The 24577-nt window shown below is 33.5% G+C and overlaps 4 protein-coding genes across 7 annotated transcripts; 2 read left to right on the top strand and 2 right to left on the bottom strand.

Moving 5' to 3' along the window:
• Positions 1 to 4066: 4066 nt before the first annotated feature.
• Positions 4067 to 9013, top strand: LOC138122640 (proton-coupled zinc antiporter SLC30A2-like). 2 transcript variants are annotated; one of them, XM_069036897.1, is made up of 5 exons: positions 4067 to 4836; positions 4899 to 5000; positions 5056 to 5372; positions 5425 to 5834; positions 5893 to 9013. In XM_069036897.1, exons 1-5 carry the CDS (start codon positions 4579 to 4581, stop codon positions 6039 to 6041), a joined length of 1236 nt encoding a protein of 411 aa, XP_068892998.1. In that variant the 5' UTR covers positions 4067 to 4578; the 3' UTR covers positions 6042 to 9013. The 2 variants fall into 2 exon arrangements, with proteins under 2 accessions (XP_068892998.1, XP_068892997.1); XM_069036896.1 differs by having other exon boundaries at positions 4075 to 4836; positions 4887 to 5000.
• Stlk (Ste20-like kinase) lies at positions 6073 to 7965 on the bottom strand. 2 transcript variants are annotated; one of them, XM_069036902.1, is made up of 7 exons: positions 7795 to 7965; positions 7507 to 7739; positions 7274 to 7455; positions 7048 to 7227; positions 6480 to 6695; positions 6348 to 6428; positions 6073 to 6287 (listed from the first exon to the last, which is right to left on the bottom strand). In XM_069036902.1, the coding sequence occupies exons 1-6, from the start codon at positions 7963 to 7965 to the stop codon at positions 6355 to 6357; spliced, it is 1056 nt and encodes a 351-aa protein (XP_068893003.1). In that variant the 3' UTR covers positions 6073 to 6287; positions 6348 to 6354. The 2 variants fall into 2 exon arrangements, with proteins under 2 accessions (XP_068893003.1, XP_068893002.1); XM_069036901.1 differs by having other exon boundaries at positions 6073 to 6428.
• Positions 8187 to 11471, bottom strand: sel (canopy family protein seele). The gene is made up of 4 exons (XM_069036909.1): positions 11368 to 11471; positions 8843 to 8958; positions 8462 to 8784; positions 8187 to 8412 (listed from the first exon to the last, which is right to left on the bottom strand). The coding sequence occupies exons 2-4, from the start codon at positions 8931 to 8933 to the stop codon at positions 8263 to 8265; spliced, it is 564 nt and encodes a 187-aa protein (XP_068893010.1). The 5' UTR covers positions 8934 to 8958; positions 11368 to 11471; the 3' UTR covers positions 8187 to 8262.
• Positions 9482 to 24414, top strand: Sin3A (SIN3 transcription regulator family member A). Of its 2 annotated transcripts, none has more exons than XM_069036886.1 (8): positions 9482 to 9910; positions 12990 to 14005; positions 18582 to 19061; positions 20372 to 21247; positions 21309 to 21546; positions 22592 to 22776; positions 22833 to 23888; positions 24074 to 24414. In XM_069036886.1, the coding sequence occupies exons 2-8, from the start codon at positions 13010 to 13012 to the stop codon at positions 24308 to 24310; spliced, it is 4068 nt and encodes a 1355-aa protein (XP_068892987.1). In that variant the 5' UTR covers positions 9482 to 9910; positions 12990 to 13009; the 3' UTR covers positions 24311 to 24414. The 2 variants fall into 2 exon arrangements, with proteins under 2 accessions (XP_068892987.1, XP_068892988.1); XM_069036887.1 differs by lacking the exon at positions 9482 to 9910 and adding an exon at positions 10693 to 10884.
• The last annotated feature ends 163 nt before the right edge of the window (positions 24415 to 24577 follow it).

Below are 24577 nucleotides of genomic sequence, written 5' to 3'. Positions count from 1 at the left end.
ACACGATTTTATGCAGCACTTTCTTACGTATGGCATTTTGTAAAAATAAATTGACAAATATTTTTGATTTTTCAAAATTAGCCGCCTATCGTAATGTACATGACTGAAGAATAGAGGGAGCTACTATAAGGGATGTCCATGGCCTACTAAATCTGACCTGCGCTGCGCTTATTACGGCCGTAACAAAGCTCAGATTTTCAATGGAGCAATTGATTCCGCTAACCTCAAAAAATCTACCCTTAACTAGCTCCATCTGTTAGCGAAATAGAAAAGGAAAATGTAACACTGAATTGCAATTATCCAATCACAATAATACGAGTATAACGTATTTATTTTGTTAGGTTAACACATTCCTAGTTTGACATTTTGACCCAAAATAAATTTTCACGAATACCTTTCATGAAAGTAAGAATAATACCTAATTACAATAGTCAAATTATGAAACATAATATTTATATATAAAATGGAACTACAAAATCTGAAAATGGATAGAACACAATAGAAAAAAGGAAGGTAAAACTAACTATCTGCAGGAAGACAATACCTTTCTTGTAAATTTATAATTTTAAAACCTTCCTGCTTATGGGTTTATTGTGAATGGATTTCGTTTTTATGTAATCCGTTTTTTCTAAACAAATGTTGTTTAAAATTGGTTTCATTAGTAATTGGAGAATAACTTTACAAAATTTATCTTTGTGTTTATCGCAGCTAAAAATAGAATTCTTTATTAAATGAGGATGCAAAGTAGTAAGCAATTGTTGACAAGGATTTTTTGAACTTAAGTGTGGTAAAATTTGTGTGGCAATATCAGCCAACTCTTTTAAAAGTCCCACAAATTTATTACTACTACTTTACTTTATTTTACCCTACGGGCTTTAAAGGATTCCTATACTTTACAGTTCTAAATAAACTTACAATTCCAAAATCATTCTTTTTTCTTTTTTAAATTAACCTACATTTTCTTTTATTCCCCACCCCTCTCCTTCTCTATCCTTTCCCTCCTCTTCCATACCTCTTTCATCCATCCTATCTCTCTTCCGTCTTCGTTCAGTATTTCTCCCCGTTCCTTTTCCTCCCTTTCTCTCATTTCACCGCATCCTCTCCACATGTGCTCGATCGTCTCTCTCTCCTCACGGCACATCCTGCACATTCTTTCCTCCTCCTCCATCCAGTACTTATTTTCTCTCTCTTCGTTCCCACATCTAAATCTCGCCATCATTTTCCTTTCTTTCGTGCTCTCTCTCCCCAGATACACCGGAACCTCCTCTGTCACGCACCTTTCATACTCCCTGTTGTACCTCGCTTCTCTGATTCTCTCCCTTCTCTCCTGCTTGTCCGTATCTCTGTCCCTCTCGCTCAGCTCTGCACACATCCATCTTCCTTCCGCTCTCATTCTTTCCACTTCCTCTCTGGCATACCCGTTCCTCCTACAGTACTTCTCTCTCTCCTTCTCATCCGCATTCTTTTTCTTTTCTCTATAGCACTCAGTCAGTATCCTGCATTCTTCCCTTCCGCCCATTCTGTCCTCAAACTTTGCCGCTCTCTTTCCCGCTTTTACTCTCAGCTTGCTCCTCTTGCACTCTTCCCTCACTATGTACCCTGGTGTTGTTGCGGTATTAGAAGACTTGGAGGCTTTTACAATGCCACAACGCAATATTTGTCTTAAAGCATATTCTGCAGTCCTGGCATCAATTGCATCATTTGAACCTCCCCTAAGTCTGACATGTGAAAACATGCCTTCAACAGCGTCAGAACTAAAAGACCTTGTTAAAACATAATAGAATCCAGATTGCTGCAGAAGAAATTTAACACAAAGAAAAGTACTTCTTGAAGTAAATATTAACGCGTGAGCAGTTTCTTTTGTTAGACCCTGTAAACCTGCTGAAAAAGAAGAATTTTGAATATCTTCAATATAATTTGGAAATGTAACATTTAACCAGTGTAACCGTTCATCTGAAATGTCAATATATGGAGCAACGGCACTGTTTAGCGATCGGATGTAGTAGTTTCTACTACTAACATTGTGTATCTGGAAAAAATTGTATAAGGTTTCAATATATTTAATTTTACCATTGACATTTTGAAATTGAGGATGTTTATTTTCTTGTAAAAATTTTAGTGAAGAACTAACGGCTGGCGAAAAGATATGAATTGCTCTTAAGACATTCATTTGTTCAAAATTTGTCGGATACAAATGTTTTTTTGTTAAATATCTAATGGGCTTTACAGGTAAATCCTTTTGAAGGGCATACATTTTTTTTAAATAGTCTGAAGAAATTAAACCTTCGCTGGAATACATTTCTCGATCTAAAAATAAATTCCTTGCATTTTTTAAAGCGTGACAGAAATCAAAACTTAAAAATAGGGGCAAGGGCGCCAAAAAGGGGTGTGGAATAGAATTTGTAAGATTGCCATTACAAAGTGTTTTAAAAAGCTTAACATTTGCAGAAAAATCATCTGTCACAATTCTCAATACAATAAACCCATGAGTAGTAAGGAGTTCCAAAATATTAAGAGTTATTTTGTGATAGGTTTCTGGTGTTAAAGACGCATGAAAGAAATAACCGGCAGGTATTGTATACCTTGCACTTAATCCATGGATCACATAACACAGCATTTTATTCGCAATATTTGGTTTTTTGCCAACAGTGTCCGTTTTACAACTGCTTAAACCATATATACAATCTTCGGATCGGCTGTAACACATTTTTTCTTTAATAGACATATCGTCAATAATTAAAGAGCAAATGCGTTCAACTGGATTTTTCAATTGAGCAATTTCGGCCGTTAGACGCTTTTTAGTCAGTTCAGTAGAACTGTTGAAAGGTCCTAAGTAACGAGATATGGTCATTTTTGATGGGAGTTTAACCAAATGTTTTCTGCAAAATTCGTACCCTTTTGGGGAACAAAATCTCCAAATTGTGCACAAACGAATTGATGTTTCCGACCATCAAGGATTCTTTCGACAAACATTTTTCATGACGTCCGTGAGAAAAACGGCCTTTTCATCATTGTTCTCGACGCCTTCGGATATATTCTCTGCCAATTTCAAAAATTTTGAGTTTTTTCCATTCTCAACTTCGAGATCTTTTAATTTACTTAAACAGTTGTTGTACTTTTCTGTCATTCTTTTCAATTTCAAATTTAGAACTTTGCAGTGATATCTTAAATTTTCTACTTCACATTGAGGTGTAAATTCTACTTGTGTAGACTTGGAATTGGAATTTTGTATAGACATTCGATTGGATTCCATATCAACTGCATTACTTGTGCGTGGGCTAGGATCAAAAATGACCTAAGAACCATAACTATTTTATAAGGTGCAAAGATTATAAATATCTTTACATACAAATTCAGAGGGTACTGCTCCTTCAATTAATCGATTTCTTTTACCTGATATATTTATGCAGTCTTCTTTAAAATGTTTTTGGCATATAACGCTGTAGTCGTTAATTTTTGAGATATCTAGTAAAGAATTAAAACTAAATAAATAATACTCTTTTTTTGTGTCATAAGTTTGTTTAGAATTACCACAAAATTGATGAATAGCTTTTATCCATTTTGCACGCGTTTGGAGTTTGCTGGGAATTTGAAAATAATTGCTGTCATGTTGGTTCAACTTTGATGAAATTCAACGAAATTTAAATGATAGTTGATTTGCCGCCAAAGTGACAATTCATCAAGTAGTTTAATATCTTTAAAGAGATGGCGCTAGTTAAGGGTAGATTTTTTAAGGTTAGCCGAATCAATCATTCAGCTAGTTTGTTACGGCCGTAATAAGCGCAGCGCAGTTCAGATTTAGTAGGCCATGGGATGTCAATGAGAGACATTTAAAAACAGACATTTCTACGATGCGACTGGCCTTATAAGAGACTTTGTCTCTTTTGATCTAGGAGGCCATGGTAAAAACAAATCTTTCGAATTGACAAAGACTTTTTGCTTTAACGTAAAAAAGACAGGACCAACAAGACTAAGAGCCGTCGTGGATTCAGTTATTAATTAACTGTTTCATTATTTTCAAATTTTGAAATCAAGATATTGTTGCAATGTGTATAATGGGTTGCGGCAAAAAGAAATTCAGAAAGACCCCTCTCCTGACCTGAATAACCCATGTCGAAAGATTCTTTGTCGAAAGTGTGTTCGCTTTGGTTTCGAGTTTCGTCTTTTGGTTTGCTTATCGCTCAAGTTCGCGCATGTTTGTTTATCTATGATCATAACCTAAGTTTTATCTGTCATACAAGATTTGTTTGCGAAGTAAAGTAAAATCTCATTAAACGAACAATTTCATTTTTATTCCAAATTTTTAACGGGGTGTGAACGTCTATTGAAGTTTCTTTTATGGAAATAGTGTTCTGATAATTTTTAATAGTAATTACTTATTGGTGATGTGATGTGTAAACATAAAAATAGTATTTGAATTCTTTTAATTTGAGAATATTTAAATAACTAGGTATTACGGAATGTTAAAACTGATAGCAATGAATTCATTGTCAGTCGTTAATTAACAATATGCCAATAAAACTGTCTAATGTAATTGAAATAACAAAAAAATCGTAAATACTGTTATGATTTTGTTCAATGGAAGCATACTGTGAGCATTATGTTGATGGTGATGATGAAAATTTCCTTCTCGATGACCAGAATAGTTGTGTTAAAAAATGCATTAGATGTCGAAAACAAATTAATCAGTGGGCAGAAGGGGAAAGTGACAACACTTGGACCATAAGTAGTTCTCATAATATTAATGTTTTAAATGTAAATGGAGATAGAACAAGAGGCATATCTAATATGGATGACAACATTGATACCCTTGAAGACTCACCTCTTCTAATTAATGTAAGTTTTACCCCTTATTAATGATGTTAATAGTTATCCAATTATTTAAGGATTGTTACCAGCCTAATGACGAATTCCATTGTCATAGTTTTCTTGTTCAAAATGAGGATCACAAAGCTTGGAGAAAACTTTTAGTTGCATCAGTTTTATGCTTTTTATTTATGGTAACCAGAACAAATATTGTTAAAGTTAGATAATCACTTTCTTCTATTATTGCAGGTTACAGAATTAATTGGTGGTTTTATTGCTGGTAGTCTTGCAATAATGACAGATGCAGCACATCTGTTCTCAGATTTTATAGGCTTTCTTATTTCTCTTTTGTCAATATGGGTTGCTCGTAAGTCCCCTACAAAAGATATGACTTTTGGATATTATAGAGCTGAAGTTCTTGGTGCTTTTTTGAGTGTTTTAACTGTTTGGTTGTTAGCTGCAGTTTTTGCAGTTCTTGCTATGAACCGACTTTGGAAAAAAGAATATGATATCGATGCAAATACAATGATGATTGTAGCTTCCTTAGGCCTGATTGTTAACATTGTGTAAGTTCATAATAAAAATTGTATAAACATACCACATTATAAAATATTCAAGGATGGGAGCTGTACTTTATGGTTTTTGCCACAACCACAGTCATGGCTTAAGCCCAACAAATAATGTAGACCAAAGCAGTTCAAATATTAATGTAAGAGCAGCAGCTGCCCATGTTCTAGGAGACCTCTTACAAAGTTTTGGGGTGCTCATAGCAGCTATAATTATTAAATTGTTTCCCAATGCCAAATTAGCAGATCCTATTTGTACTCTTATATTTTCAGCAGTTGTCATTTGTACAACTGCAAAAGTAGCGCGGGATTCTATTTGGTTATTATTAGAAGGTAGTCCAAGACATACTAGTGAGTTGGCACTTGAACTGCAAAGTATTTCAAGTGTTCGTCATTTTCATAATTTACATATCTGGACATTGGCTCCTGGAAAGGATGCTGTGTCTGTTCATTTATGTGTTGGTAAGTTATTTGACAAGTTACAGTTTCTGTATATTCATTTGTCTCAATTTTGTTTCAGATAAGTACTGTGATCGAGATTCCATTCTTAAAAAGGCCACATCTGTTATTAAAAGCAAATTAAATGTGATAAGTTGCACCATCCAGATTGAAACATATAATTCAGACATAGTTAATTCATGTAAAAACTGTCAGTCAGTTCAGTGCTGACAGTATTTTTTAAAAACACAGTTTTACAAAATTGTTCAGATAAAAATGGAATTTGGGTGTTTATTATAATGGTATCAAATTACAAAGATGAAGTGTCATAAGATTATGAATCTGGAAGAGCAATTGCTTTTTTAGAACTGCTAGTAGCACTTTTTCTTAATTTAACGCTATTACAGATTTAGGGTCATGTATAATTACATTGTCAATTATGACTGTTCTTCATGTTTCTACTTCCTGATAATATACCTATAGAAGTTTTTTTTTGTATTATAATACTGAATTAAAACTATATACAACACTACAAACATCTTTTTCAAAAGTCCCATTCACAGGAATAGACTTCCATATCAGCAAATTGTTGGGCAACATCTAAATTTGTAACTTCATCTAAAAAAACTTTTCCTACAGTAAATTCTAAAGATTTTTAAAAATAAATACCTGTATTAACTGCAACTCTGCTACTCAGTGGCATGGCAGGCTTAAGTAAGTCAGGTAAAAATATCCCTCTTTTTATTGATTTAAAAATGGGGTGGGTAAGAAGTTGACTAGCAGTTGGACGGATGACTGATTCCTTTTGTAAACAAAGTGTAGCAAACTCGTGAAGATCATCAGAAAATCGTCTGCTAACTACATTATTACTTATATCACAATCACCTGAAACAAAGGGCGGATGCTTAACAATTTCTGAATGTGTCACAAACAGTTCTTTGACTTCAAAATAATTATTTAAGTCAAAAAAAAATTTGCAATCATGTAGAGTAATTCTAATAAATAATAATTACAATTAGATATTTTAAAATAAACCTTGTGCAGAAACACATTCAAAATACTATTAAGCCCCAAATTTTGGTTATTGCCAGTGTTGTTAATTTTGTATTAAATTATTTGGGATCTAAAATTTATTTTCCAGAGATGTAATCTGCTTCCAAATTATTACTCGCTACTCTTAAAATTAACAACAATGTAAATAACATTTGCCATTATAATATTGATATAAAAAAATTACCATAACATTCATTATTTTCATTAGTAGGTACTGTGGTGCAATCAAACAGTTGAGGAACACATCCACGGACTTTTTCAGTTAACATTAAAGTTGTTGAAACTCCAGCAAATGGTTCTGCTCCATTAGCAAGTTCACATATTACCATACCTACACTATAAATGTCTGACTTTTGATTATAGCCTGTAACTATGTGTTAATTTTAAATTAAACAAACAATTGATATTACCCTGTAAATTTTGCTCTAAAAGCTCTGGACTTAGCCAATTCAAATTTCTTGCTGTGCTAGAGGGAAAAGAATGAATATGTTTTTGCCATTTACCATTAAAAATAATTGGACAAGCATAACGGAGTCCTGCTAAACAAGCTTTTCCAGAAGCGGTAATCAATATGTGACCTGCCCTGATTGACCTAAAATAAAATGTATTCAGGCAATAGTTTGTTTTCATACTGTACAAAAACCTATGAATAAATCCTTTTTTATGTATGTAATTTAATGCATCAAGCAAATCTCTTAATATTAATATTATTGCTTGCTCTGGAAGTCCATCATTAAAATGTGCATTTAAAAGATCTCGACAGGATCCAAAGGCCATTAAAGGGCTTACTACACAAACTTCCTGCAAATGTACAAAAGCTGCATAATATGTAATGATGTTTGGATGCTGAAGTTGCTTTGTCAATATTATTTCTCTCTAAAATATAAGTACTTGATTAAATATGAAATTTTTATAATTTTCATGGTTATACCTCAACTAAATGTGCCTCATGTTTTATTCTATCCATATTAAAACGCTTGAGTGCTACCATGGTACCTGATTTTTTGTGCTGTGCTAGATGAACAACAGCCTTGCCTTCAAAACACTGACCCAAAGTTGATATTGTTTCATATGCTGATATATTTGCTTCATAATTAATCATTTTTATCTCTGTACCTAGTGTTGTGTTGTGATTTATTAAATTTCAACGATTTTATATAAATTTTATAATCGACATTTCAAACTTTGAAAGGATAACAGAGACAACTTAACCTCAAAACTCAAGTAGAGTGACATTTCAATAATTCAAGATTTCGAGGATCAACGCAAAATTATACTACAAGTTTTAAAACAAAACGAAAAATACATTTAAAACAAAATCAGTTATTAGAAAAAAATAGGTTTATTTTATTTATATAAATATACATATTAACCTGTGGAAGACAAATTTTTAAAATAATCACAATTCATCACTATCATGCTTAGCACTGGTTTTCAAATTTTGGCAAATAGCAGACTCTTCCACACATATCTTAGTATGTATATCTGTTGAATCTCCTTGAAAATGCTTGATAATATTGTCCTCTAAGTCTTCCATGATTCCTTCACACTGAAAAAATTATTTGTGTATAAAAGTTAAATATGTTTAATTAACATACATAGTATTTAAGGCTCTTATTTAAATCATCATCTTGAATTAAATCCACATCTGACATGGCATTATTCATTTGACCCTCATCAGTAATAAGTTTTAATAATGTTAATGTACCATTAGATTTCCATGTGGCTCTCACATAATCATCCATTTTTGGACAAATTTCTTCTATAAGTTCAGATAAATGGACCTCAGACTTTGCTTGTGAAATAGATTTGTGTATATAGTTTCCATTTGAATCAAGCCGATACCCTCCAACATCTACTGTTTTTGTGGGATCAATTTTGTTAACTGCTTTGCTTAGTTCATCTAAAGAAACTTTACAAACTGGAAAGAAGATATTTTGTATAACAATCTTATAACAATAAAATGATGTATTACTTACCTAAACATCTTAATTCTTGTACATTAATTTTTGTTTGTGCAACATGAATACAGTAGTAGCAAAGTAGAATTATGGCAGCCACAAATTTCATTTTATTGCAAAAAACTGTCGTGTTTCTAAGTAGAAATAAGAACAAGTATACCTTTGTGGCTCAAATTCTTGAAAATAAAATTGGTTGACGTTCATAATTTCTAGTGACACGTTCGTACTTTGTGATTGGTTAAATTAATGCAGCTTGATAAGTCACCACCAATTGAATGCTTTAAAAAGCTATTCAGTTTCGAAAGATTCCATGTGGATTTAATATTCTAATACAATATATGATGTAGGATATTGATAGGATATTTATCATCATAATTTTTTACTGTGAGATCAATAAAACTCTTAACCTCAATGATTAAAGTTAATTTTCTTATTTTATTGAACGGTTATAAAACAACACCGGCAAATAATCAGATTCAACTGTCAACCTTTATTACATCACAGTATGAATAATTTAACTTAAACTTGATGATAACATCTGTTTTTGGATGATTCTATCTGTTTGATTTTTATTTGTTGGCGGGTATTTTTAAACAAGAACACAAGCGCCACGGTTATGTTTGCATAGAACTAAAACCAAAGCATCAAACAAACCTTTTTATGGACCAGACAATTCGATCGAGGGGTGGTAGGTAGTTACCTTAATTTTTTTAATTTCAGGAAAAGCTATTTTGAGGACTGTGCTAATTGATGGGGGTATATTTCCTCGTAACTAATATCTTTCGTAAATTTACACACTTTTTTTGTTATTACCAACCATAACTGATTCAACTGCTGATGACGACCGACCACACCAAAATTATGGACTCTCCCAAACAAGCTCTGAGATTTGAAGAGCCAGTCAGTCGACACTCGGTCAGCGTATAGGAAGGTTCGAAACAGAATGTGTCAGAATTTTCTTTTGATGAATTCTAGTGTAAAACTGTTATTTCTCGGCAAAAACATTAAGGATCGGTTGCAGTTAGTTGGTGCATCTCAAGATCCCCAGAGAACGGAAAAAATTTCCGCAAAAGAGGCTTTTGTAAGGTGAGTGACATATTTTTAACTTTTAGACTTCACGGGTCGGTTGTGTAATTGTAAAAACGCAAAGAATGTTGTTTTATCGATCGTTGCGAAGGAGTTTCTGATTTTTCGGCGTTTTTCTAAAATTTGTAAATTATTTTGGTCGTGGCGTTCCAAAATTAGCATTGGTTGTTACAATGTGGGAGGTGTACGGGGTGAGTAAATTTTACACTTGCGATTTTATTTTTAAAATTAAAGCGTTTTTATACCAAATTTAGTTGATGTTTGTTGTCGGCGACGTTGCGGACACTTGACCTGGCAACCACGGAAAGCGTGTTATAAAAGATAGCTAGGCTACACAGTTAAATAATCGGAATCGGGGATTCATGGGGGAATTTTGACAGTTTCAATGCTGACGGAATTTCAAACAAAGTTTGATTCGACTTTTGTATTGGCAACCTTTCGGCCGGTCCGTTGCAATTACGAAATTTCGATGCAACATTTTGTATTTGTTTACTGACAAAGAGCGACAAGCGATTTTCATCTTTATGAAAGTTTACGTTTAGGAAATTAATGGCAATAGCGCTCTGCACGTCCGGTTCCCTGCCCTTCCACTCTCCTATCGATTCCAACGATAGCCAATGGGGAGCTAGCCTTGTAGATCGCGGGAGCGAAGTCAACGGGCGACGTTGCCAATACACAGATTACTCATGCACAAAGGTGCTTTGAAGATGTGTTTTATTCTGCGTCGCGGAGGAGGCAACGTTGTTGCGATATTGGAGGGCAGCAGCGTTGCCAAGATTGAAATACGCATACAATGCACGAAGCTCAAACCCTATCGCGAACACACAAATATTTATTAACAAAACTCGGAAAACTTGACGTTGACGCCGAAATGAGTATTCGCTGGTGCTACGACGTTTATAAAATTGGGTGTTGCAAAGTATATTCGATGCGTAACGCGGACTTCTATCATTTAACTGGTACATGACGTAAATGTAAGTCTTTATAACAGCCATAACATGTAATTGACGTTAGAGCGTATCGTTGACGCCCAAGACGCATCTTTCCATTGAGTTCGTGTCGTTTCTCAAAATCCAACTCGACAGACAGATCTTTCTGGCTTTCTAAACTGACGCGTAATTTTTCTTGGTGGGTTGAACAGCTTCAAGGTCACTTGTGAAAGTTGTACAAAGATGCCAATGGAGTAAAAGAGCGTTTTTTCGTCATTTTGAACGCGTGCGTTTGTCAGTGTCGGATCTAATTATTGCAGTTTATTACGTAACTGGGGTGAATTTGGGATTCGGGGTATGCTGATTGCCGCCAGTATTCTTGTAGGCGCGCATGCGTTGAAATTAAATTAAAAAAGAAAGATCACAGATCTCTATCTGTTTATGTAATATGATTGTTTTATCTCCGAAAGTGGAGTCGAGTTTAAAGTGCCAAATTTTAATAAACGTCCATAGTAGTCGTATTTGTACCTTTTTTTGGTTAAACTTTCACGAAGTTGCACAGTATTCTTCTTGGGGGCCCTACTTTTCAACAACGGTTTTCGTATATTCAATTCGGATGCATTTTTGACATTTGTCTACAGTTGCAACGATGAAAATTTGTCGAATACGAGTTTTAACCAATCGAATAATTTAATATAGATTACTATGCGAAATGGCGCGCACTCAGTTTCATCCATGCTCCAGACCGGCAACCAACTGCGTAGCAGTCTTCATAAACGCTACCGGTTTTGTTTATGCCAGAAATAAATAAGTGGGCGTGTCATTTTGCGGATCAGCTGAATTGACTGTTTCAACATGGCATCTGACGACGTAATCTACCAAAGCCACCTCTGATATGTGTTGAAAACAAATTACGAATCGTGCAATGAATTTTTGGTTGTTTTGAAATTGATTCCTTTAATTTCAGGAACATTATTATGTTAATTTGGTGTGAAAAAAATTAAGTATTTCTATTACCTTAAAACAGCTTGTGGCTCAAGTGTTGATTCAAGAAATTACAAATTAATTTTTGATCAAAAGCAATTGCGTTCGTTTCGTACGGACAATTGAAAGTTCGCTGTGTCAAAAAGGAGTTTCATTGCAGTGATAATTTCATTTTGTTTTTCAATTTGTGTTATGAACTTACATCCAATAATAATTTTTTTTGTTCGACACTTGTCAGAATTTGAGAATTTTCTCCAATGTGAACGGATTTTGAGTAGAATAGTGTTTGTCACCGCTGAAACGTAAATTTTTCCAACAATTTTATGATTGACGTAAAGTATGTGTCGAAATTATAAAATTATATTACATATATTAATTATAAAAATTTAGAGAAAGACTTTCCTGGCCTATTCCCTCAATCCAGTAATAGAAATTTCCGTATTCCCCTTGATAAATGAATGTAACTATTTAAAATTACTGTTGGAATACAAAAGGACGACGTCTTGCCCAACAAGCTAAAGTTTGTTCATCTTGAAAGAAAAAAAAAATGAATAAAAAAAAACTTTAAACAGTTTGCTTCTTTCTTATATACATTTTATTTAATCTGATTTGGAGTAACATGAATTGCAGTGTTTTTATTTTACATCATTTGAAAATAAAAATCAATTTTTGTCCAGTATGAGATGCAGGTAATTTTGTATCTGATTTAATCATTATCTGATATCCATTATTTTGATTCAGTTATGTTGAAATGACAGTGCAGTGCATACTTTATTTGAAGGTTTCATGGCATGTTATTTAATTTTATTTACAATTTTACATGTGTTCTTACCCATCGTCGTTTGGTATGATAGGAAAATAATGTTTTATTACTTCAGGTCAGTAGTTGATGTTAATGATTTAGAAATTATAATGTACCCAAAACAAATTTTTACTTTATTTTACTATATGTATTTTACAAGTAAAATTTTTTTTTTATCGTGCATTATTTTTTGTGCGCGTTATTGCCATCAACCAATAAATTGATGTTCGATGTAAACTAAAAATACATTGTGTAACATCGTCTTACTTTAGTAGACCCCAAACGTCGTTTTTTTTTTTTTAATTTTAATTAAGATAAATGCTTGTACTACGCAAGAATAATTTACAAAACATCATTTTTACAGCCGCCTCGATGTAATTTGAAATGAAACGTCTGCGAGTGGATGAGACGCTGAAAGAAGGAAGTGGATCTCCTGCAACTGCTGCTTTATACAATCAGTCATTGCAGAATACATCATCCTCTTTGGCCTACTCAAATACGAGTACCGTCAAGGTGGTCAGTGAAGGAATGCAGTCTGGACTTTATCCTCCACCTCCGGTGAGTTACGGTGCAATGCCGGCTGCAACGGTTCCCCATTCCGGAAAAACTTCGGCAATGCAACCCTTATCAGTGAGTGGTCATTCTCAATTAAGAACAGCCGGCTCGTCACCTCCAACAGCTCCAATGCAGGATATGCAGCAACAACAGCAACAACAACCTCAGCAATCTCAACAGCAGCAATCTCCAGGCAGCAATTTTCAACGCCTAAAAGTTGAGGATGCTCTTTCTTACTTGGACCTTGTGAAATTTAAATTTGGCTCAAAGCCTCAAGTGTATAATGACTTTTTGGACATTATGAAAGAATTTAAAAGTCAAAGTATCGATACTCCGGGAGTCATACAACGAGTGTCTAATTTGTTCAAGGGTTTTCCCGATTTAATTGTTGGTTTTAACACATTTCTACCGCCGGGTTATAAAATTGAAGTGCAGAAAAGCGATCAGGGATATGCATTTCAAGTGTCAGTCAGCATGCCTAGTCCAACTGGTAATATGCCTTCCGATCCTCAACAACAGAAGATGATTATGAGAGGTTCGGGTACCATAAATATGTCGAATTCGGTACCGCTGACTACAATGCCCCCGTGTCAACCACTCTCGTTGACGCAGCATGTTCCGCCAGTAGCCCCACAGGCAACACCGTCTATTCCTGTGGTACATCATTCTTCCAGTTATGGAAGTGGAGCTCCTACTTACAATAACTCCATGTCGCTGTCGGCAGCCCAAGTAGCAGTAAGTCAGGCACTGCAGGGACATACTGATACACCTCAGAATCAACCGGTGCAGTTCAATCATGCGATCAATTACGTTAATAAGATTAAGGTAATAAATTTTAAATGTGTTTAATATTCAAACTATTTTACTCTTTAATAATTTTATTGCAAGTGTGTAGTACATGTAGATACAAAAAAGAGTTTTAGGTTGAAACGAATATTTAATGTGTACGAATGTCAAATCCGGAATCGATTCGATAAAATCGAAATTGTATTTTTTTTTTAACTCTGGACAGGTCTACCTTATTTTTTAAAATCCATCTTTTCAGGTCATTGTCATTTCTCGATCGATTTTTGTTTTTATACTATGACGTAGACAGATTTTTTTAAATAGCACGTCATACGTTTTTCATCATATTCAGATAGAGGTTAGAATTACGAACTCGGTCACATGTCAAAACATGACATGATATTGAGAGTGTTCGTAACAATCTTTAACGTGATTCAATAGCAAATAAAAAAAAAAAATAATAAAATGTTCATCCATTCGTCTTCACAGTATCCAAGCCGAAATCCGAAATTTTGGAAAACATTTGACAGGGGGTCTGGTTTTAATGAGAAATTCGATCTATGAATATCTATCAATATTTTATGGCCAACTCAATTCTCTGTACATTTTTGTTTTTTTTTTTTTTACTTTAGACTTGATTATACTGAAAACTATCAATATCGTACGTTGTTATATCGGGTGTTTTTTTTTTTTATTTCACCTCAGTAGGCTTTGGAGAGTCGATTGTTAACGCACTATACAGGTTACGGATCACGGATCAGCTGTCTAAGGCCCGGTTTATTCACCTTCAAGTAAATTTATCTGGCCAGTAGTTGCTATGATTTAGAATCTGCTATTGGTAGATCCATGGTAATTACCGTTCAAATAAAGTTACTTGGAAGGTGAATAAACCGGGCCTAAATCTTACGTTTTACACGAGTGGTGCGTTCACAATCGATTCTTGAATGCCTACTACGAGGTGAAATTTAAAAAAACACCCGTTATGACCGAATTCAGAACTCCAACCACTACACAAATATGAATGCAAAATATGACATGCCATTAAAAAAATTGTTGATGGCGGCGTAGTATGAAAACAAAAGAAAATTATTGAAAAATGACAAAGATCTGAAAAGATGCACATTTAAAAATGAAAAAGATACCTCTCCAAGAACTTACAATTTCGACTTTATCGAATTAGTTCCCCATTTTACACCGACATTGTAATAATGTAATGTATAATGTTATAATAAGATGCTAATTGTTACATTACATTGTCTTTTTAAGACTACTGGGTGTATGTGGAACGAAGGATAAATCTGAACGGGCGAGATAAACCAACTAAGACAAAGTAAGATTATTAAAAGGAACAAACTATATAAAAAAACTGTTTCCTTTCAAACTTGCACCTAAAAGTTATTTATAAACTATTGTGTGGAATAAAATGATTTTTCATCTAGTTACCTTTGCATTACCCTGGTAAAAATACGAAATGCCGCTCTACAAAAAAAAAAAAAAATAGAAAGCCTAACTTCAAAATATATATCCAAATTCCAAATGTGATTTATTGCGAAGGGATGATATGAATGCAAAGTTGAGATTGAAATTAAAAAGGAGCTAACAAAAGCAAGTCACAGCTAGTGTTGAAAGTGGCCACCAAGGTTTGTTAATTAATTTTGTGAATTGTAACAATAGTCAATTCGATTGATGACATTTATTGACAGATCTAATAGTTCGGCACTTAAAAAAAAAGTAGAGCGGTGCAGGAATATTTACATGTGCAAAAATTCCAAAGCAAACTAGATGAAAATCATTTTGTTACACACTGTATTTCACTGCATTAGTTCTCATTTTTTATAAATTTGATTCAGTGGTCAAATTCTGTGGAAAAGAAAAAATGTTTTGTAATGTACTTTGGAAGTGTAATAGTATTTAACATTACTAGCATGGTAAAAGGGTTTTTACTGGCGACAGAAGGATATGACTGGAGAGCCGAAGGCGAACCAGTCACCTTCTGGAGCCAGTAAAACCCGTTACCTTGCGTGTATTGTTGAACATTTTATTTGTTCCACACTTTCAAATAGTTATACAAACTATAATAAAATTCCAATATTTGAAAAAAAAATCGTATGAGCTTTACGTATTGCTTTGGAAACGCACGACACTCATATGAACACGGGTGTAAAATTTTACTGACTAGCCAGTTAAGAGACATTTTCAAGGCGAATACAGTGACTTGTAAAACTGACGTTTACAAGTGCGGAACAAATAAATTTTGTATACTATATTTCAATACATTTATTTTGACAACCCATCTCTTAACTAGTTTTTTCCACATTCATGCAAGTTTCCACTTCTAATTCTAACCACTTTGATAAACATCCTATTTGTTACTGCACCGGTGCGGCAAACTTTACTTCCACCGCCGAAATCACTAAAATTGACTAAAACCGGTACACATAATTGTATAATAATAAAGCAGCTAATTATTTGTTAAATTTTTCATTAATGCATTTATGGCAGAAGCAATTTTTGTGATATTTTAGTAGAATCTGTTAATGTGTATTCAATTTTATCCAAGGTGAATCAAAATCACAAAAATGTATTTAGTTTGCGTTTTTATATTGGACAATAACAAAAGGATCATTTACTTTTTTAAGCCTCTTATTTACAGCTTTATTATAAATGTGAACCGAGTCAGCTTGATCCTCATACATCAGTCTAAAAATCAGAAATTGAAAATTTGGTGTTAAATGAGTGTCTTTTTAAATTTTTATAGCTTTGTTTAATAACCCTAGTAATGGAAAATTTCGGGAAATTTATAATTTGGAAATATGTATTTCCGGAAACGTAAGAAACATTGTAATTTTTCAAATGTGTGCTCCATCATATTGGGGTTCTTTTTTTCTTCAAGAAAACACCAAATAATAATAAAGTATGTTCTCAATGTTTTAAGATTCACTAAATCATTTTTTGATCAGCGAAGCTTAAATTAACCGGTTCAGACAGAATTCTGACCTATTCTAGGGTTTTTGGTTGTGCATAAGTTAATCGTAATCAAATGCGAGATTAACTGAACACGTGATCAGATTGAACCAATCCAAGTTTCGGATTCATGGGTTAATCGGGCATTAAAATTTAATTCGAATGAAATATTTAATTCTCTTTCTATAAACTGGCCCCTGGACTTTAGATTAGAGGTTATATTTCTGAGATGTGGTGGTAAAATTTCAAGCTCGGAAACTTATGGAAATATGTAACTATTCTGTTTCTGAAATATTTCCAATTGGAAATGTTCTCATTGCCCATCACTAAATAACCCTTAATGATAAACCTATTACATGTACCAAATTTGATTACGTTTGTTTAATTATTGTAAGTTGCGATTTTGGAAGATGGAAGTAAAATTTACGATACCCGGTATTGTCTTGTGAAAACTTTTAGATTTCTTATCTTTTATATCTTTCTTTTTACCATTAAACCAGGACAATGTTGATTATAAATTTAAATATTAAATTTTTCTAAGTACATAATATATTATTTCTTTAAAGTAAAAATTATTTCATACAAAGTAGCGTCATTTTGAAAAAATCGTTTCTTTAGTGGAAGAAAGTTTTTGTGTGTTCGATTTTTAAGGATCTCCTAAAAGAGTGGAAAATTACAGATTTAGACTTCATCAAAAATTTTATTACAGATTTACCAAAGAACTGGTTATAATTCATCTAAAACTTCGCAAAAAGAAATTTTTTACAAAAGAATGATAAACAGTTACGATAAACTTGCAATAAAAATATTACCCCATAAAACTTTCGTTAAATTTGTGGAATACATGTGATTAAAACTTGCAACAAAAAATTGTTATGTATTATGACATTTACCATTCTCTTGTGACAAGGGCGATATGAAATACACATACTTACTTTGGTTTTTTAAGACACAACTTGTGTCGACTTGCTCTCTAAAATAGAGACACATTTTTCAATGTACCTACATTAATTTTGTTTGTAATCTGTTGGGGTTAACCACAAGTTTGACACACCTGTATGAAATGCAGGATGTTCACTGCTTGTAAAGTATGTATAGGCTTATAATAATTCTTGATACGTTCATGAACTTCTTCTCTATATTTTAACGAATAATTAGATTGTTTCGATTTCTTATTACAATGAGCAAACAATTTTTGATAATTTTTTAAACGAATTAAATCGTCGCATATGTATTACAAAAATTTAATAATGTTAGAGTTAAACACAGAAACAAACAAGTAATGTAAGGACTAATTGTTAATTTTGATTTCATTCAGTTGAACCACATTGTTTCAAAATACACTAAAATAATGTTTCACTTAAATCCATATCTACTACTATGCACATGACATGTATAATTTAAAATAAGTAGAAAAATTAACAACAATATTTTGTATTACGCAAGAATATAGATACACTCGTATTCCATTTCTGTGAATTCAAAAGATCATCACAGACTGTATTGTTTTCTGCATTTGATAAATGTTTAATAAAATTGTCAACCAAGTGGCTTTTTTTTTAAACATAACTTATCTGTTCATATTTAAAATCTTAGGTAATTTATAGATAGTATACTATTAATACAGTGATTTTTAATATTTTTATTACAGAATCGTTTTCAAGATCAACCAGAAAAGTACAAGAGGTTTCTGGATATCTTACATATTTATCAGAAAGAACAACGAACAATGAAAGAATCGTCTAGCGGAGGTTCTGGTGGGAAGCACCTAACTGAGCAAGAAGTATACAGTCAAGTAGCAAAACTTTTTGAAAATCAGAGCGATCTTCTAGCCGAATTCGGTCAGTTTTTACCTGACGCTACCAGTCATATTAATCCAGCACCAGCGTCCGACCATTCCGTTGTGAAAAAACCGCCAACAAAACAGCCCTACAGAGAAAATATAATGGAAAGACCTTCCCATAAGCCAAGTCATATTTCAGGGCAATTAAAACGCTCTCCAACATATACCCCTATGATGCATAGAGATGCACCGCCACCTAAGAAGCATAAAATGTCATCATGCAGAGATGTCACATTGGCAGAAGCGGGAAAGTACGGCACGTTAAACGATTATGCATTCTTCGATAAGGTAATCTTAAAAGTTTTCAATGAATCAACAGAGACAATGAAAAATCTGCTATATTTTTTTTAATTATCTTGTTTTATGTTTAGTACGCCCAACTAAAAATCGCTGAAACTATATTCTACTTAAAATTCAGTTTTTGAAAAAAAAAAATGTCAGAAGATCTACATAGGATGTATGTTGTATACCTAAGCAGTAAATTGATTATTTTCCGGGTTGAGAGAAAATATTTCTTGAGACCCGGAAAACCACTTTACCGCTTTGGTTTACAATTTTTTTTAATCCTACACAATCATTGTAGAACGAACAAACTTTATTAGTCCATAAAAGAACTGTAAAAATTGCAGGGCCTACTATACGTAGATAAGTATAATTCTGGCAAAAATCTTTCAGATTATTATCTTGATTTAATTGTTAATAAAAGTCTATTGCTGAAATCAATGGATGATTTTGTAAAAGTAGAATAGCTGTTGCCTACAAGGGAAAAACAAATTTTCAAGGTACATATTTTTTTCATGACAATTGGAAAAGTTATATCTTTTTAAATTGTATTCATTTTTATAATTGTCCAATAACTAGATTTTGTTATTTGATTGTTAACAAACTTTTAAACAAAAAATTAGATTTTTTTGATATCGAATTAAATGTTCTAATTAACATAGGCTAAATAATATTAAAAGTTTATGCAAGGTATATTTTCTAGTTTACGATAATAGATAAAAAAAAATACTATTGCGTCCGTTTCTTATTGCAAAAAAAAACCTAGTTACATATTTTTTTTTTACATTTTCCGCCTTAAATGTATATTCTAATGGAGGTACTCCGTGATCATTACCGTTATATAATTAATAAAACAAAATTGTTTACCTTCAAATTTTGATGTTGAGAGAAGACAAACTACTTACAAATTTTGTAACAATTTGTATAGAAATTGTGTTAGTTTCATGATAATATTTTAGTGAATGTGTAAGTATTATGCTGATTTAATTCCTTTTTACCATCATTTTGGTGATATTGGTAGTTGTGGTCAAATTACATCTATAAATTAAAAAAAAAAATTAGTCTAAGTTGCAACAGACTAACAAAGTGTCTCTCTGAAACAAATTTGCACTGAACGATCTAAACATATCTCTATTTTGGTTTGAGTTGTGTAAAGGAAACAGTGCAATATAAATGCAAGTTAGAGTGAAGGATGTTTAATATTCAGTAGACATACCTTCTCATTACTCTGCAACATTATTCTTTATGGAAAATAAACTCTTTGTTTATTCTTATTTAATTCATCAAGAACTCTCAAAATTATATTTTTTTTACAGGTTCGAAAAGCAGTGCGCTCACAAGAAGTATATAACAACTTTTTACGTTGTCTTATTCTATTTAATCAAGAAATTATTTCAAAAAGCGAACTGATAATGGTAGTGAGCCCTTTTTTGGGTAGATTTCCAGAATTAATGAGGTGGTTTCGCGAATTCCTGGGTCAAAACGAAGTCGAATCGCTGCCTTACAATGCATCGCGTACAGAAAGACCACAGGGTGAAACTGCCTTGGAAATCGACCTCACAACAGCTAAGCGTCTGGGTGCCAGTTATTGTGTAATACCTCCAGCACAGGAAGGTTTAAGTTGTTCGGGTCGAACACAGTTATGCAAGGAGGTGTTGAATGATCAGTGGGTATCTTTTCCTACTTGGTCTGAAGATAGTACGTTTGTTAGTTCTCGAAAAACGCAATATGAAGAGTACATGTATCGTTGTGAAGATGAAAGGTTCGAGTTGGATGTTGTGATCGAAACGAATGCATCAACCATTAGAGTGTTGGAAGGTGTTAACAAAAAATTGAGCAGGATGAACGCGGAAGACGTTGCCAAGTATCGTTTGGACGATTGTTTAGGTGGTTCATCCCCAACATTGCACCAACGAGCGCTCAAAAGAATTTATGGAGATAAAGCTCAAGATATAATCGACGGCTTAAAAAGAAATCCGCAAACAGCTGTTCCTGTAGTACTTCGAAGGCTTAAGGCAAAAGAAGAAGAATGGCGAGAAGCGCAAAAAGGATTCAATAAAATTTGGCGAGAACAAAATGAAAAATACTACTTGAAAAGTCTTGATCATCAAGGTATAAATTTCAAACAAACCGATGTAAAAGCTCTAAGGTCTAAAAGTTTGTTTAATGAAATTGAAACATTATTTGATGAGGTAAATATATTTGTTGTATGTTCTTGTCATAATTATATAAATAATTGTTTTATATCGATAGAGACATGAACAAAATGAAGAGGGTGCAGAACCAGTCATGGGTCCTCATTTGATTTTGCCATATCGAGATCGGACAATTCTTGACGACGCTGCAAATCTTCTGATTCATCATGTTAAGAGACAAACAGGAATTCAAAAGGGCGAAAAAAGGCGTATAAAGCATTTATTACGTCAGTTCATACCTGAACTATTTTTCCATCCCAAACAACAGCTAACAGATGACGAACGTGAAGATGATGGTAATATTCTTTTTATTTGTGCAATGTTCTATGTCGTCTGACGTAATAACGAAGTAGTTTTCATCTTAAATTTTCATAAGACAATGATTATAATAACATTTTGCTTATTTTTATATACAGCGTGATCAACAATGACTGAGTCTGTTGGCAATGAAACAATTGAAAAATATTGGTGTTTTTCTGTTTCGTAATTGGCACTGACCAGATGTTTTAACTTGACACGACATTTAAAAAAAAATTTGGTTATGTCGGGTATGTTCATGCTATTGTATTTAGAAAAATGACCCTTCGATGGTAAACGTCAAATTCGCCTGTCAACTCTGTCAAAGCTGACAACTGGAAATGCGTTTAGATCCACAGTGGTACCAAAATCATTCAAATTTTCATTGTTACCAACAGATTCAGTCATTCTTGATCACGTTTTATTTTTTTCACACTGAAACTTAAGGATTGTTGTGCGTCCCAAGCGTTGTTTACTCCGCCAGTTATGTGCTTTCAACGAAGCGGAAACTATCCTCGCATTTTTTCGGACTCCGGGAATGAAGCGCCGAAGTGAGGGGCTTTCTTCCAGTCAAGTTGAAGCATTCGCCTAAAATGTCATAATAACAACGAAAGAGAATAATTGATTTGTTGCCCATCTTTATTTAAAAAAAAAATTCAAGACAAAAGAGCAGAGCAGATTATTTACTGACTCAGTAGAACGGTTTTTTTTTTTTTTTTTTAAATTTGCCGTCGAAATTGGCGTTGACGAGTCGATTGTGAATGTACCGCCGGATTACAACTCTTATCAGCTGTTTAAATGTAACCTCACTTTTTGCGTTGTTTGTGTTTTTAATCTGCAATTTGAAAAATCAGTGTTTTTAAGATGAGTGGTTCATTCATAATTGACTCTTCAACGCCAACTTCGACGGTAGTAGTCGATTAGGTGTTACTTGTAAGTGAAATTACATATACCTTTAACATAATTTTAATGTTCTGCGCTGGTTCACGAGATAATGGAAGACCTCTACCGTGTTTTAAAAATTAGCAATATGCTTTTTCGTAGATGAAAAAGAAGACGGAGATGACAGTCCTATAAGCAGTCCGAATGCAATAAACCCCAAAGGAAAAAGCGATGCCAGTCCAGGAAAATCTCCAGGGCGACTCGACGGTGAAATGGATATTAAAACTGATGCTGATTACAAAGAAGAAGATATTAAAGTTCCTCTACACGCGCAAGTGTCAGATCCGGTAAGTTTTCATCAGTCAACTTGGAGTCCAAATCTAACATATGTTTTTAACTTTAGGATGAAGCGTACACTTTATTCATGGCTAATAACAATTGGTACATATTTTTAAGATTACATGCCGTATTATGTGAACGTTTGGCAAAAATTTACGAACGTGCAGTAATTTTGGCTGCTGAAGAAGCAAAATCGCGAACAGGTCGCAAGGAAAGTACAGCTGTAGCACTTAGATTAAAACCAAAGCCCCAAATCGAAGTAGAAGATTATTACGTTGCGTTTTTAGACATGGTTAAAAATTTGTTAGATGGCAACATGGACGCGAACACCTATGAGGATACATTGAGAGAAATGTTTGGTATTCATGCATACATTGCTTTCACTTTAGACAAAGTGGTCTCATACGCTGTCCGACAATTGCAACACTGTGTAACGGAAAGAACGGCTATAGCATGTACCGATCTATTTTCTAAGGAACAAAAACGCGGTGCTACTGGAGGGCCGTGTGCAACTGCCCATAAAAGAGCACACTTAGAATTAGCTTACCAGAGATCTGGCGAAAAGGCTGTTCAAGATGAAAATTGTTTCAAAATATACATTTATAAAAGAGATTGTCGAATGACGATCGAATTACTGGATACAGATTCAGAAGATCCAAAGAAAGTGGATGACGCGAAGAAGTGGAGTGCCTACAAAGAATGTTATTCTGATATTGCAAATGTTGATAATAAACCACGTTCACCTGTATATTTAAATAGGAATTTGCGAATATATAAAAAGCGAATGGGACATCATAATAAAACCGGCGATAAAAAGAATTCGGTTAATAATCAAGGAGAATCATCAAGTGATGACCAGAACAAAAAGACTCAAGATAATGAGGAGAACAAAAAATCGAGTAGGCTTGATGATGGCGATAAAAAATTCGGCATTTTAGACGAGTTAGAGAGAAAATTAATAGAGCGTCCTCCGCCTGAAAGAAATCAAACTGATCATCCTGGCTATGAAGTGTCTGATGAAACGCAATGTAAATTCAATTCTCAAGATTCCAAAATCATGTTTACCGTCAATAAAGATAGTTTTCTTTATAAAATAAGTGCCTTTTCCAAAGCAAGAAAGGTATGTGTATATAAATGTTTTTAAAAAATTATGCAGGGCATATCAGAGACGAAAGTTAAAACCACAAAATTTAAGAACCATTAGAAATGGACATCTTTTTTTATTTATTTAGTCCGCCGAATGAAATTTTATTGAAAAATTACATTAACGTAACGGTATCATCAGTTATTGTTATGTTGTTACAGACTCATCCTGAAATTACAAAGAGGCTATCGTCGAAGTTCCGTGCGTGGCTGAAGAAATGGGCTAGTGCGAATGTTAGTGATGTGCAGCATAAACAGTGTACAGATTGGTTGATGGGCCGTGGAGAAGGTGTTGTGCCCAATCGAACGCGGGTGCTAACGGACAATGATCTTTCACGAACTCCATATGTATCTTATAATAGGTATCGAGTAGAAAGGCTGAATGAAGATGCTACATGATGAGGGAAATCAATAATTAAAATTCATCGTATATGACAGATTGTTTAATTTTTTTGTAATATTTCAGTTTCTTAAATAGAATCACAACGTTATCTTTTTTCTAACTCTGCTTCTAATGTATTTCTGACTGTTTTTTTTTTTTTAAGTTATTCGAGTTAAATTTCGTGGTGCGTTGTTTTTTTAAAGTTTAATGTGTTTGCGCACAATCGTTTAATGTTGTGAAATTATTTATTGATTTATTTATAACGTTGAAAAAGCCCTCGAAGT

This window comes from Tenebrio molitor, chromosome 2, assembly GCF_963966145.1.
Source record: "Tenebrio molitor chromosome 2, icTenMoli1.1, whole genome shotgun sequence".
Lineage (NCBI taxonomy): Eukaryota > Metazoa > Arthropoda > Insecta > Coleoptera > Tenebrionidae > Tenebrio > Tenebrio molitor.
This window is presented reverse-complemented; position numbering and strand designations above follow the sequence as displayed.